At 39.2% G+C, this 15,273-nt stretch overlaps 1 protein-coding gene across 3 annotated transcripts in view; it reads left to right on the forward strand.

The window, feature by feature from the left end:
* MAP3K20 (mitogen-activated protein kinase kinase kinase 20) overlaps positions 1-15,273 on the forward strand; it is a 140,365-nt gene that overhangs the window by 41,789 nt on the left and 83,303 nt on the right. For all 3 annotated transcript variants that reach the window (XM_054723531.1, XM_054723529.1, XM_054723530.1), the window contains exon 3: positions 14,488-14,575. In XM_054723531.1, the coding sequence (XP_054579506.1) occupies positions 14,488-14,575 (88 nt within the window). The remainder of the gene's footprint in view (positions 1-14,487; positions 14,576-15,273) is intronic.

The raw sequence follows: 15,273 nt of genomic DNA on the forward strand, positions 1-15,273 counted from the left end.
GACCACCAGGGGGCAGCTCCTGTGTTGAGTGTCTGCCCCCTGGTGTTCAGTGCGCATCATAGCGACTGGTTGACGGGTCATTCGGTGGCTCGGTCGCTTAGGCTTTTATATATATAGCTGGAAAATTTGGGGTCCTAAGAAAGAAATGGGAATCATGGAGCAGAAGGAGATTTTATTTTGTCTAGTGTTTAAAGTACTGACTTAAATTGTAACCCACATAAAATTTCCTAATACCAGGACTGTTGGCTTTTCTACAGCTAGATTTAAGTAAAAGAAAATAATAGTGCTCTTCCACCAACCAACCTACAAAAATCTATTTGAACAATTATGTAGCAATTTTTTTATACTTTAGCAATCCTTATTTATTCTTGATAAATAGCTTATTGGAAAAGATACACAGTTTAATAAATACTTGTGCCCTAGCCAGTGTGGCTGAGTTGGTTGGAGCATCGTCCTGTGCGCCAAAAAGTTGAGGGTTTGATCCCCAGTCAAGGTGCATATCGGAGGCAACAGATCAATGTTTCACTCTCTCCCTCTCACTTCCTCTCTCTCTCTAAAAATCAATAATAATATATCTTTGGGTGAAAATTTTAAAAAATACTTGTAATTTTAGAAAGAACATTTAAAATATGTAAGTGTTCATGATTATGAACTATGAGACCATGTTGTGAACTCCTAATTATGGATGGGTCAGGATTTGGTTATTTTATACTTAGTCACATCAGTATAAGAGAAAGGAGCTTTGAAAGCTGATAAAGAATTGATACTGTGGCAGGTGATTTGCTTAATGGATAGGTTTGCACATAATTATAAAAGGTCTGTTATCTTAGAAATCTCATACAATACTCAAACTGCAATTTTAATAGCTATTTTAATCCAACAATTCCAACCCCCCACCCCATTAATAAAAATCAGTAATTTGAAGTTCAGAACAGCTGTGTTGGGTAGCAATAAACTCCAGTGCATGGCCCAGGTCTTTGGTTCGCCAGTCTCGAGCTCTTGTCAGGAGCACACTGTTAAGTTCCTACTGTGTATGTTATTTCTAAATGACAGTCACTGCCTACCCTATGCTTGTTTCAAGAGAGAAGGTTTAATATGCTTGAATGATGGGCATCTGATAACATTAACAATAAACGGTCCTTTTGCTTTTCTTCTTCAGAGCATTTCTAGCAACTAGTGAATAAAGTATCACATAATTCACTATTCAGCTTCTTGATCTAGATCAACATCATATCTGAATCATCACTGAGAATTACTTATCTCTTGTCCAGATTCCACAACCTCTTGGAAAAAACGGCCACTCTAATCCTTACCATTCAGAACTCTGCTTTATAAATAAATAGGCTTAAATAAATCCTGTTAAGGTTTTAACCTGGTATCCTTTGCATTATCCTCAAATTACAATAAATAATATTCAGATAATGTATTTGCCACTTATAAAGTACTGTTACTTACATTATCTTCTTTACAAATGAAACAGGTTCAGTATGATTCACAAAATATAATTCTCAAGAACCAGAGCTTCATCATAGGTTTTCTGGCTCTGGATCCAGTGCTCTTTACCCTTAATAAGCTCAGCTCTGGAAAAGACTCCAAGGGACCACATTTGTGCTGCCTGAATCTTCTTTGCAGCATTCCTGCCACAAATGGGCAGTTAACTTTTGTTCGAATTCTGATTATGATTGATGTCTGTTGAAGCACAAACATTTTTAATTTTTATACCGTTCAATTTATCTATTTTTCTTCTGTTACCTATACTTTTGGTGTCATATCTAAGAAAGCTTTGCTATCCCGAGGTCAATAAAATTTACTCCTATATTTTCTTCTCAGAATTTTATAGTTTCAGCTCATTTATGTCTGACCCATTTTCAGTTAATTTTTGTGTATGGTGTGAGGCAGGGGTCAAACTTGAGTGTGTGTTGTTTTTTTGTATGTGGATAATAACTTCTTTTATCTTAATAGCCAGAATTGTGTCATATGGCCACAATTTAGCATGAGAAGGGTAGAAGATGGAAGTTTGGTTGGGGTCAGTGCTACCCTAAACAACTGCCAGAACACATACAGTTTTTGCTTTTGGCTCAAAACTGTGTATTACCAAACTTCATGAAGAATTATCCTAACTGCTCGGAACTATGAATTTTATCAAGAAGCATTCTATAACTGGCTTCAAAAGAAGATTTCTGGATTTTTGTTAGTATGGTTTTTCTAAAGATAATGCTAAAAGTTGAAAGCGCTTGCCATTTATTACAATTAAAGAATTTATTTCCTTCTTTCTTATACCTCCACTAAGCTATTTGCTCCTCATCTCTCTCTCTCTCTCTCTCTCTCTCTCTCTCTCTCTCTCACACACACACACACACACACACACACTGTACTTTTTATCAGCTAATGTTACACTATATTTAATGGGTTTGAAAAACATACCCTTAAGTGGACATGTTGGCTTCTCTATGAAAAAACAACTCAGTATTCTCCCTGGTTCTTGGGTCATAAAACCTTGTGAACACTTAGTAAATTATTATGCTATTATCAGCAGGATGTTTAGTGACTTTCAGAACAGGTTCAGCTCCAGAGCTTTTCCTCCATTTTTTTCTTCTAAAGCAACTTGGAATGTATGCACTATTTCCTGATCTCCGTAGGATGAGTTGTGTGAGTATATGGATTCTGGTTGAGCTTTCTCCAGGGCAAGTTAACAAGCTCAGTGAACTGAGAGATAAAGAAAAGCATCACTTTGCTGCCTCCCCTCACCATAATCTGTGTGCAGATCACTTAACAGGAAATGAATAGATACTAGTTACTTTCTGATGTCTATGGAATATTCCCTCTTGAATGTCATGGCATCTTTGTCTGTGTAGCTCTGAGACACATTGTTTGATGATGAAGTGAAACGTTGGTGGCTTCTGAGGTTCCATTAATGCCTTTGTCTTCTTGTCTTTCTTGCTCTCCTAGATTGAGCTGCTTTGCTAACTCAGTTTGTTAAAGCAAGGTGTTTTTCAAGATTTGGTCAAGGGCTATCCTATATAATAAAGAGGTGATATGTAAATTGACCATCACTCCAACATACAAGATGGCCGCCCCCATGTGTTCAAAGATGGCCGCCCCCATGTGGACACAAGAAGGCCGCCACAAGATGGCCAGCAGGGGAGGGCAGTTGTGGGCGATTAGGCCTGCAGGGGAGGACAGTTGTGGGGGACCCAGGCCTGCAGGGGAGGGCAGTTGGGGGGGACCAGGCCTGCAGGAGAGGGCAGTTGGGGGTGACCAGGCCTGCAGGGGAGGGCAGTTAGGGGCAATCAGGCAGTTAGGGGCAATCAGGCCAGCAGGGGAGCAGTTAGGCATCAATCAGGCTGGCACGGGAGTGGTTAGGGGGTGATCAAGCTGGCAGGCAGAAGTGGTTAGGGGCAGGCAGGCAGGCAGGTGAGCAGTTGGGAGCCAGTAGTCCTGGATTGTGAGAAGATGTCTGACTGCCCTCAAGGGGTCCCAGATTGGAGAAGGTGCAGGCTGGGCTGAGGGACACCCCTCCCCCCCCCCCCCCCGCCATGCACGATTTTCATGCACCGGGCCTCTAGGAACTCTATAAAGCTGACTACAGAGAAAATAAAGTCCATAGTCATAAAGGAATTCTGAACCCCAAGCAACAGTTGAAGACTTAGGATTGGTCAGAATGTAGGATAGGTATAAGTACTTATAATGATAATGTGAATAACCAACATTTTAGTTTAAGGCATTCCAGGCAGTTTTGGGGGTGCTTTACATGCATGGACTCCTTTAATGCATAACAATAGTAAATTATATTCTAAAACTCCTATTTATTTTATAAAAGTGTTTTCACATTTATTTGATTCTTATCAAAATCCTGAGGCCAAAGGAGACTCGGGAAACATGACAACTAAATGCGATGTGGTATTTGTTAGAACAAGTGGATGTTAGAACACAAAGAGGACATTACGGAGAAACTAGTGAAAGGTGCAAACAGTCTGGCATTAGTGAATAGTGATGCACTATAGTAGCATAATAAGATGTTAACTGGGTGAGGGCTACAAGGACTCTGTTATCTTTTACTGTGAATCTAAGCGTAATCTAAAACATTTTATTTTTTAAGTTTATTTAATAGTTTTTATTGCTCCCAATTCCACCAGTTTTTAAAAAATATATTTTTATTGATTTCAGAGAGGAAGGCAAAGGGGGAGAGAAAGATAGAAACATCAATGATGAGAGAGAATCATTGATCGGCTGCCTCCTGCATGCCCCCCACTGGGGGGGTCAAGCCCACAACCCAGGCATGTGCCTTTGACTGGCATCGAACCCGGGACCCTCCAATCCGCAGGCCAACACTATCCATTGAGCCAAACCAGCTAGGGCCCACCAGTTTTTAAGTTCTTGGCAGGCTAAGAACTTGCTGAATGGCATACAGGAGAGGTGATGAAAACCCACAACCAAAACCCTAGTCTTTGCTCCTAGTTCAGTGCTGCTCACTAAACATGCATTGCTCTCTGCATCATCCTCCAATAGCCTTTTGAGATTTGGGAGATAATGTCCTCCATTTTACAGATAATAGATCATTGTGTTCCATGTTCACTACTCAAAAATGTTTTTCCCCTGACTTTGGATCTGTTATCCTTTTGTATTTGAATTGGCTCATACTTGGGGGCTCATTTGATGTAGCCAATACAACATTACAGCAGAAACTTCATTATGATAAATGATAGCCAAGGCCAAAGAGAGTTGTTTTGAAAAACAACAGTAGTGTAGTGTGGTCTTCTGTGACCTCTGACACAAAAATATAAGAATGGGTAGAAAATAGAAACATAAGAACTGCCCCATCAAATTCAGATTCCCCATCCAGTGCAGTAATGGTGAGGCTAATGATGGTAAGCCAGCTTCCTTACCCTGTGAGTGGAAAAGCCAAGTGAGGGTCACTTTTTTTCAGCTTGGCTTTGATTTTTAAAATACTGAGACACCTTAAGAGGTTTATTGAGAAGTTGAAGAATCGGGCTTAACAACTTGTCATCTTGGTATACTTTGGTCTTTGAATTTAGAGATTTTCCCCTGCCGTGTACCCCTGAGTCTGCAGGATGGCGCGATGCTGCCTTCACTAGCCTTGCTCTGGTCTGTGGTCAGTGTCCTGTCCAGACTTGTGTTCTGGCCTCTTCTCATCTTTATGAGTTTCCCTGTGCTCTTGCTGTCAGCCTGTGGATACATTTTCCAGCAATTCATAGTTCTAGCTGACCTTCTGTATCTCTGAGTTCGGTTCTTTGTATTTTTTAAAAAAAAACATTTTCTTTGCTCAATCTAGGTACAACTACTAGCAGCTAACATTTATTGAGGAAAAACCTGTGCCTAGCATGTACTTTCCATGTAAACCTAGTCTTGACAGCTGTTTTAAGTAGATACTGGTTTTCTTATTTTATACTATTCAGTGGTTCTCAACCTTTCTAATGCCGTGACCCTTTAATACAGTTCCTCATGTTGTGGTGACCCCCAGCCATAAAATTATTTTCGTTGCTACTCCATAACTGTAATTTTGCTACTGTTAATGAATCGCAATGTAAATATCTGTGTTTTCCGATGGTCTTAGGCTCTACAGCAGCAGTTCTCAACTAGTTCGCGGCATTAGAAAGGTTGAGAACCACTACTGTAGATGAAGAGTGAGCAAGCTCAGGGACATGGATACTTGCAAGGGCCACACGGCTCATACATGATAGAGCTGAAATAGCCCCAGGGTTTTATGACTGCAAAGTAAGTAGGCTACAGTGTAGCTTGCCAACAGTCACCCTAGGCCAGTGGAGCTGAATCCTGGCTGCACATTATATTCACCTGGAAGCTTCTAAGATGTACCCATGCCTGGGCACTACCCCAAACCAATTAAATCAGATTTAAGTCAGAATGTTAGAGTTGAAGAGACTTTTTAGATCATCCATTCTTTCCCTTTTACCTCCACATTTTGACATTTTATCAGTAGGTAAGCTGAGGCCCCAAATCACATAGCCATCCACTGTTAGAACAAAGACTAGAATGTAGGTCTCTTGATTTTGATTCTAGAGTTCTTTGCATACTGAGATCAAATAAGTGTTAGAATATTTACTGTGTACAAAGTCCTAGGCATATGTATAGTCATATGTGAGTTTATCTTTATGCAATATGTAGAAATGTGTGTGCATGTACATCTGTGTACATGTATAGACATGTATGCCTATGTGGTTTTAAAAATCGATACTCATTTGTGAGGCAATATTGCATCATGGTTGAAATCATAGGCTTTCAGGCCAGACTTCTTGGTTTTAATCTTCACTTCACTACCTCTTAGCTGTCTGATTATGGGCAAGTTACTTCATCTTTCTGTTCTTTAGTTTCTTAGAGATAAATTGGGGATGATAATAATAGTGCTGACTTCATGGATTAAATGAGTGAATATGTGTAGTGATGAGACAGTGTTGATACACAGGAAGCTCTCATGAGTGAGGTTATACTCAGCTCAAAAGTTCTGAAACTCAAAAGAATGATAATAGTGATATTTTATGATCTGGTTCATCTGTATCAAATCCCTTTCTCCCAGCCTTAAATAAATTTGTATGCCTTTCTGTAGGCCCGTAATAGGGTCTATACGCTCAGGCTTCATAGCCCACAATTTATCCATCTCCTTGAAAACACGCTGATGTGCTAATTTACTTTCTTCTTTATCTCTGAGCTCACTATTGGCCCTCATTATTTAGTGAGAACCTTATTTCTGGGCTCACTGTTACCGTTCAACATTATTCAGCAGTGACTTTCTGTGTGCTTTGTTAATAAATGTGTGGGGTGCCAGAAGTGTTACTATGATGCAGGTTGATAGGTGGCATCAGTCACTGCCAGGTTTATATATACTAGAGGCCCAGTGCACAAAATTTGTGCACAGGTAGGGTCCCTAAGCCTGGCTGATGATCAGGGCCGATCAGGTTCCCTGCCTCCTCCTTCCCTCACTCTCTCAGTGCCCCACTGCTGCTGCTGGTCACCCGCCATGTTCTGCGCTGCCCCCTGGTGGTCAGTGCATATCATAGCAAGTGATCAAACTCCCGGTCTCCTGGTGGAATGCCCAAAGGGACACTTTGCATATTAGCCTTTTATATATATAGATATATTTTACATGCAAAATAATTCTTATCTCTTGGGGGTCCTAGGCAGTTGATAAAGCAGTATTTTAGAGAAAATCTAGAATCATTTTCTCTGGGACTTTTAGTAATGATGAGAGTCTGTTGTGTGAGAAGAGTTCCACCTAGAAAACTCAAAATAGAAACTGAGGCCCATCTCTGATCTCTCCAGGGTTCTAAGCATTGTTGCATGACATAGAAGAAATCTGCTACACAAACACTAATGCAGTCACCAGGCATGAAGAATGGGTCCAGTAACAGTATCGTTAAGTACCATTTAGCAAATGCCTTTAAAGGAGCTTTTTAAAAATTTATTTCTGTTTATAAGTATTAAGGTATTAAGAAGAGTTACAGTCAAATTAAGGACACCCACTGACCCTTCAAGCAAAGATAAAAATCAGAATTTGGGGTAAGACAGTATGTGGAAATGAAATAAAAAAATCTGAGCTGAACTGGATATAGCAAGCAAGAGGAATCAGGATCACAGGAAATTACATAGGTCAACTCTAGTAATTTGAGGCAGTAGAATAAGCTGTCTTGAAAAATAGTTTGCCACCATAGGAGACCTAAGACTCCCAAGGATATAGTGAAGCCACCTCCTAGGAAAAGCTGCTGGATGCCCAAATAGGTCCCTGGTATGGTAGCTTCTGCTTTCTGTGTTCAGAAATTTTATCTTAAGAGCTCAGAGTTGAGTGAACTCAGGATGCTAAATCATACTAGCACATTTGACTTGAGACTGAAGAATAAAATCAATTTGCTAATTATTAAATTTTCGGTTTGTAGGTGAGTTATATGGAAAGCAAACTTAGAGATTGCTTCATCAGTGTGGATTCAGAACAAAAGATGTTAGTGATGGGATTTTAATATGTTCTTATACTACATTCTGCTGATAATCTGATTAATCTACCCTTCACCAGGAAGACCTCACTGGGGAGTTTATGATGCCTTACAACACCCATCCCACCTCTTCTCCCTGCCAGTCCTTATTATCTCTTTAACTTTTACTCTGGGCCATTATGGCTGACCATCCCTAACTACCGCTAAACATACACATGCATGTGCACAAATATACACACTCAAAGCTTTATTAAATATGTTCATACTTTTGATCAAGTTATCTCCCATCCTCCAGATTATTTTTACTGTGTATTTGTTAGGATTTGCTACTTCTTTTTAAATAAGTAGTCTGGCAGGTGTCACACCCATGCCTTTGTCATTAGTTACTGTTTGAGTATGCTGGCAGAACCCAGAAATAGTAAAATCATTAATTCAGTTGAAGAATCCAGGTATTCAAGATACTGTCTAATTGGAGTCTATAAGATGTTAGAGGACTTTTCAGACTATTTGAAAATTAAATTTGCCTGAATTCTTCTAAATGAATTTACAGATTTCCATAATCAATGTGGCAAACATTTCTCTTTTGGGATGTAAATAATCAAACTCTGTTGCACTGTAGAGTAATATTATAAAGCACTTAGCTAATCAGATTGTGAGAGTCGCTCTAAATTTCTAACCATGTAATTTTTGCATAGAGAGAGGGTGCCTCATGCTGTGCAATTACCTGGTTTTATTAGCTATAAATTTGGTTGCTGCAAGCTGGCCTGATGGCCTAGCGCCTAATGGAGAGTGAGATGACGGTGCTTAACTTGATCCAGTGCAGTTGAGTGTTCGGAAGGCATGGCAACCTTACCAGTACCGCAGGGCCAGCGCTGAGGCCCTATGAGGGAGTTGATGAGGAATTGTTTCTGATGCTTCTGTAACTAACTAAAGAGAGCTTGGAATTTTCTAGGCATGTTGTAATTTTAGGATGTTCTATAAACTAGCCTTCCATTTTGTATTCAAATTAGGTTTGTAAAGGACAGTGGGGTGGTTTAGTGATTATAAGCAGGGCTTAGAAATCACCTACGTGTGTTAAAAACGTGACTTTGCCATTTACTATGCTCTTGGACAGGTTTTTAAGTTTCTCTGTGCCTAGGTAATAGTAGGCCCAAGTTCATGGTTTGCTGTGAGGATTTAAAGGTTTAATCTTCACAAAGTTCTTGGCCTACCTCATAATAGGCACTCAGTAAATATTAGGTGTTATTATAGAGGAGTCTGTAAATTGGAATCTCTTTGAGAAAGGGCAGCTTTTACTTAAAAAAAAGTGTAGATGAAAGGACTCATATTTTTATTGGACTTTTCCTTTAAAGAGAGAGAGAGGAGAAATATATAAAAAGAGTCAGAGGTAGGAAACCTAGATTCATATTTTATTACTGACATTTACTAAGCTCCTGGAAAGTGAGCTTGAACAAATCCAATCAAAGGCCTACTTTTTTAAAATCTTAAATATGATAAAATAACTTCTTTGTGAGAGTCAACTAAGATAAGTGCTTTGGAATGTTGAAGTGCTGTATTGAGGTAAAAACATAGGTAAACATGGAAGGTCGAAAATAATAAATACACAAAGCTAATTAAAATGAAGGTGGAATCCACTGTTGGGAGACATCTGGATTTGCCCATAAGCTTGACCTCACTGTAAATGATAAGCTGACTATAAAGGAAGGGTAAGCTCTCAGAGAAAGGAATTAGCATGAGTTGAGCACCTGGCATTTGCTGGGCACTGGGCTAGGATTACTGTCCCCATTTTACAAATGAGGAGACTGAGGCCCTGAGAGGTTCAATAACTTCCTCAAAGTCAGCTCGCTTGTGTAAAAGACAGAGCCCAGGCTCATGTTCAAGCTTGTTTGACTCTAGAGAATGTCCTGATACATCATGATTAATTATCTCAGTTCAGCTTATCAAATATTTATTGAGAACCCACTCTGTGTAAAGAACTGTTAATAATATTTCTTATTTTATTTTACAGAAATGCATAGAAATTTAAAGCATAAAGGAATCTAGAAAATAATTTGTTCAACCAAGTCATTTACTAGGAAAACAAGGTCCAGGGTGACCAGGTGGCTTTGGGGCCGTCTATTTTGGAACTAGAATTTAAATTTCCACTCATGTAGTCAGTATTTAATTAAATTATATTGCTATTCAGTTTTTTAGAAGCTTAATCCTTCATTAGTTCATACTTTGGAACTAATTTATAGGCTCCCTTTAGGGAGGTTTTCCATGTAATTTTAGCACCAAGTTACTACTTTGACCAAATTACCTAAGTTGTTTAGTGGAAATCTGGGGTTTGGTATATGCTTCTGTCACCCAAACTAAATACAAGTTGTTTACAATATATTTGACTTTTTCCTATCATCACAGTGACATTCCGTTGTGGGCATGAAGACTGTAAAATCTCTTAGTCTTTTGATGATTTGGAAATAGCTCTCCAATCCCTGTTCTTAAATCTTTGCTATTTGTTTCATTCCGTTTGAGCCACCCTCGCATCCTGCCAGGTTAGTCTGCCCTGAATTGGGTGTGTACTTAACTAGGCAGCAGCCTGGTTCCTGGAGGGGCGCCCACATGCAGCGAGTCTGCTGCAACCCACCAGGAAAACCACTGAGCAGTGGCTTCCCAGCAGTGGGGATGTTCGTAATAAATCCCACAGGGCTCCGCTCAGCTGTGCCCCAGGAGTGCACAGAATGACTGGCTTATTTTTTTCTTAGTATTTCTAGCCATTTTCCTTCCAGAGAAAAGTTTTCGTGACATGAAACATCATTAGGAATATAGGCTGTTTCAAATTATAGAACCCGAATTCGGTTCATTTGTCCTTCTTTATTTCCCTGAATACCTACAGGGCAGCTTTTGAAAGAGAACCTACAGAACTATGAGGTTTGCTGCTTGTCATGTGACTGTGTTAGTGAATGGGTCTCATTAAGCCTAAAGCGCCTCAAAGAGCATGACCTGTGCATGACACTCTGGTGATTAAATACAGGATTGAAAGTCAAGCCTACTTTTTAAGTTGTTCCTGAATGCTGCATTTTTAGGAGGAGAGGGCCTGGTTTTCCATCTTGCCATACGTGTAAGAATCAAGTTTTTCTTTTAGGAAAATGCCCCTACCATGATACGCTTGGGGTGAAAATGCAATTAATTAAACAGCATTGTGTTGTTTTTTATCCTGGTTTTTGTGACCTGGTGCATATAAATCTTTTAATTCCTCATATTGAGCATTCTGCCTCAGTTATCTTTATAACCAGAGCCTGAAACAGAAAGGAGGGGAAGTCCTACCCACGTCCTGCCTGTAAGAGCTAGGTGTTTTGGTCTTATAGACTTGAAACACTGTTTTAGGAGTCCTTAAAGCAAGAAGTTCCCTTGTCCCTGATATCCCGCTGCTAAGTGCAATAGCTCTGGGCTCTGTGGTGACGAAGATAAGAGATATGCTGTCCTGAGAAACTCAGTGGCATTGTCTTTTTGAACCCGTTCTGTTCATGAGAGGCCTAGTTCAGTAGCTGTGGACTTTTATGCCAGCCTAGTCCTATGAAGAGGACTGTCTTAGTCCATTTGGGCTGCTCTAACAGAAGACTGAAGACAGGGAGGCATATAGACAACAAACATTATTCCTCACAGTTCTGGAGGCTGGGAAGTCTGAGATCAAGGCATTAGCAGATTTGGTTTCTGATTAGAACCTGCTTCCTGGTTCACAGATGGCTGTCTTCTTGCTGTTTCCTCGTGTGGTGGAAGGGGTGAGAGAACAATCCTAGGTCTTTTTTATAAGGGCACTAATCCCATTCATAGGGGCTCCACCCTCATGACGCTCAACTCCCAAAGACCTGATCACATTGGGGGTTAGGTTTCAACATACCAATTTTAGAGGAACACATTCAGTCTGTAGCAGGGAGCCTGCTTGAAATGTAGCCCCACTCCTGAGAATTAGGGCTCCCTTCTCAGTGCGTGGTAGAGGAGCACCTTTCACTGTGGGTAGGGGAACAGTGTACTTGACAAAAGGCGGGCTTACCTGCAGAGGTGGTTTTAGAAATAAATGAACAAATGTATTGGGTAGAAAACTGGAAATGGAAGGGTTAAGCCTAAGCAATCCTCTGCATTCTGAATCTGAAAAAATACAATGTCAAGGCAAGGGCATGCTTGGAGAAGAACCAAAACAGGAAAAGGCTGTCAAGAAACTGCTCATTTAATTGCCATGGACTGCAGACCCTGCAACAGGCAAAGTCTTCATTCTGAAAGTTTAAATCAGCAGTGAGCTGGTAAATACAAATTTCAAATGTAGCTTCTACTGTGGTTATATAATTGATCGACTATCATTCTTATGAGATCATAGCCTTAGTTACACTTATGCATGTAAAAGAACAGAATAAATGCTGGCGCAGATCTATGCCCACCAGCATTTCATTCTTCTCACTGTACTGTTCAGAGTAAACATTTGTCACATGGATGCTTTATAGCAATTATTTAAACACACTAAATATCATTATCATCAAATACGATTTGTTCATTCATCCTTAAATAGTATTGTGTGTTTTTGGTGTAGAAAGCACCTGACCTTTCTCTCTCTTGTGATATTACACTAGACATTCTGCAAGATGAGCAAAGTGGGAAAAGCTTCCATAAAGGGCAGCAGGCATAGGAGCAAATGTAAGGAGGAAGAGGAACATCATTTACTAAAACCCTGATCCAGACACTGAGCAGGCTGAGCTCAATCCAGAATACACTCAGTTTCCAGCGCCTGCATCTTTGGTCTCAGGGCCCCTGAGAACCTTCCTGAGAATAACCCAGGCAAAGACTAGTTTGTTTCAGAGCCATGTCAGGAGAAACTCACAGCTCAGAGATTCACTAAACTAGTTTTTATATGCCTAGTAGAGTCCTGCGAACGTAAGGCAAGAGTTTCAATTCTTCCTCATTCTCTCCTAGGAAAATCAGAATTTCCGTGCAAATAAATATTTTTATATTTATACTAGAGGCATGGTGCACGAAATTGGTGCATGGGTAGGGTCCATAGGCCTGGCCGGTGATCAGGGCCGATGGGGGTCTTCAGGCTGTCAGCCGGGGCCTTCCTTCTGGTTGCCAGCTGGGGCCTTACTTCGTTCCATGCCACCCCCTTGGGGTTAGCACACATCATAGCAAGCGATTGAACTCCTGGTCTCCCTGTCGAACTCCCGAGGGAACAATTTGCATGTTAGCCTTTTATATATATAGATGTTCTAGTCATACATAGTACCTATAATAATCATGTGTTACTTGTTCTGATTTTAAAATTATTTAGGCTTATTATAAAGAATTTGGAAACATACAAACCTTTAAAATCCCTTAGGATCTTCCTGCTACCTAGTTATATCCACAATTAATATTTTGTTTAATTTCTTCCCGGTCTCTCTTCTATATGTATAATTTTTATTTTTGTAAAATATGGGATCCTATTGATATTTTAGAGACCCCGCTGTCTTTGGAGAGAGCTTTTGATCTTGAATACAGTGCAGTAAGGAGGATGCTTCCTCTGAATGATTGGATGAGCCGCTTTTCTGTCTTTTGCTATCATATTCTCATGGAATCATGGAACCTTGGAATCAGTGAGGACATCAGAGATCAGGGTCCATGGAGTAATGTTTTAAATACCACACACACCAGATATAAATGTACTATCTCTTTTTTTTTTCACTTCAGAAATTAAGTTTAATAAATGTAATTTATTTTTTACCATGTCACTCCACCATAGTTTTCTAGTATTTAATACATTTTAAAGTGTAAAGTATGGCTTCCCTATCAATCAGAGCTATAAGTCAATAATCCACCTTTCTAGCCTTTAGAGTACCTTTTGCATACAATAGGAGAGAAACAACATTTTTAAGACTTTTTATTGATTTTAGCGAGAAAGGAAGGGACACACGTACACATCGATTTGTTGTTCCACTTATTTTTATGCATTCATTGGTTGATTCAAACCTGCAACCTTGACGTATGAAGACAACTCTCTAACCAACTGAGCTACCCGACCAGGGCCAGAAATAACATTTTTAATGAATGATTAGATAAATAATATAAATAGATATTACTTGAATCTGTTCCATTAATAGTTTAAAACCTCTACCTTAATTTTATCTACTGCTCATCCAACTGGTAGAAGTTTAGTCTTGCTGCAGCCTCTGAGAAGAGACATTATGCAGAAGAAATATATTTGACTATTAGAAAGAGGACTTGCACTTCAAATAAATATGGTACCTCCCTCTTTGGTCATCCTCCTTCACCATCAGTTATGCTGGCTTGCGAGTTGGCTCCTCTTTTGTTGCCACTTCAACCCCATTTCAGCTTTAAATTTTCAGAAAGGTTCAATAGAAATTCTTAAACTTTCAAGAATGCTGCTAACGACAAGAGTTTTATCAGCATTATACACTTATTGAGTGTATATCTTGTAAATGTATGTAAAAGAAAATTAAATAGGGAACCTATTTCATTAGACTTTTGTAAATGTGAAATTTTATTTTTTATTTTTATACAGGCAGAAATACTCAGTGTCCTCAGTCACAGAAACATCATCCAGTTTTATGGAGTAGTTCTTGAACCTCCCAACTATGGAATCGTCACAGGTAGGAACTCATTATTTGATTTTCCTTCCCCAATGATCTAGCTTTAGATTCCTTAATATGCTAAAATGTTTAATATCAGGTTCAGTCATGAATTGGGTGCTACTATCAGATGTCACCTTTGTTGCTATAAAGCATTAATAAAACTGATTATATCAATATAATTAAGAATGGTGTTTCCACTTCTACCCATGTTTAATTGTGCTAATTATATCTGTGTAAATGCTATTTAAATGCACTTGCAGCTGCAATACCAATATTTAAAGGTGCCGTTTAACTAAAATTTCATTTAATTAGTTGAAATGAGCGATGTTTTTTGTAACTGTGACCTTTTACAAATTAAGATTTCTTGAGCTATTCATGTTATAATTCTTTGCGAGACATTTTAATCCCATTAGAGCATTCTTTCTTCAAGGTCTCTGACATGAGAACAATATTTTTCAGGTTTGGTCATCTGGGTTGGTAATGACCTTGATCTAAATTATCACATAATTTGGAACAGCAGTTTATAACTGATGGAAATGTCCTTTCCAAAAAGGAGCACACAGAAAATGTTGCCATAAAAAACACACAGACATATTTTTTAGATACTTTATACTCATGCTTGTACAATCCAACCAGCAGCTTTAGGTATATAATAAGTATAATGTTCAATTTTACAGTAAATAACTTTGATCAGGCGGTTTATCATGGCAGTTCTT

This window comes from Eptesicus fuscus, chromosome 11, assembly GCF_027574615.1.
Source record: "Eptesicus fuscus isolate TK198812 chromosome 11, DD_ASM_mEF_20220401, whole genome shotgun sequence".
Lineage (NCBI taxonomy): Eukaryota > Metazoa > Chordata > Mammalia > Chiroptera > Vespertilionidae > Eptesicus > Eptesicus fuscus.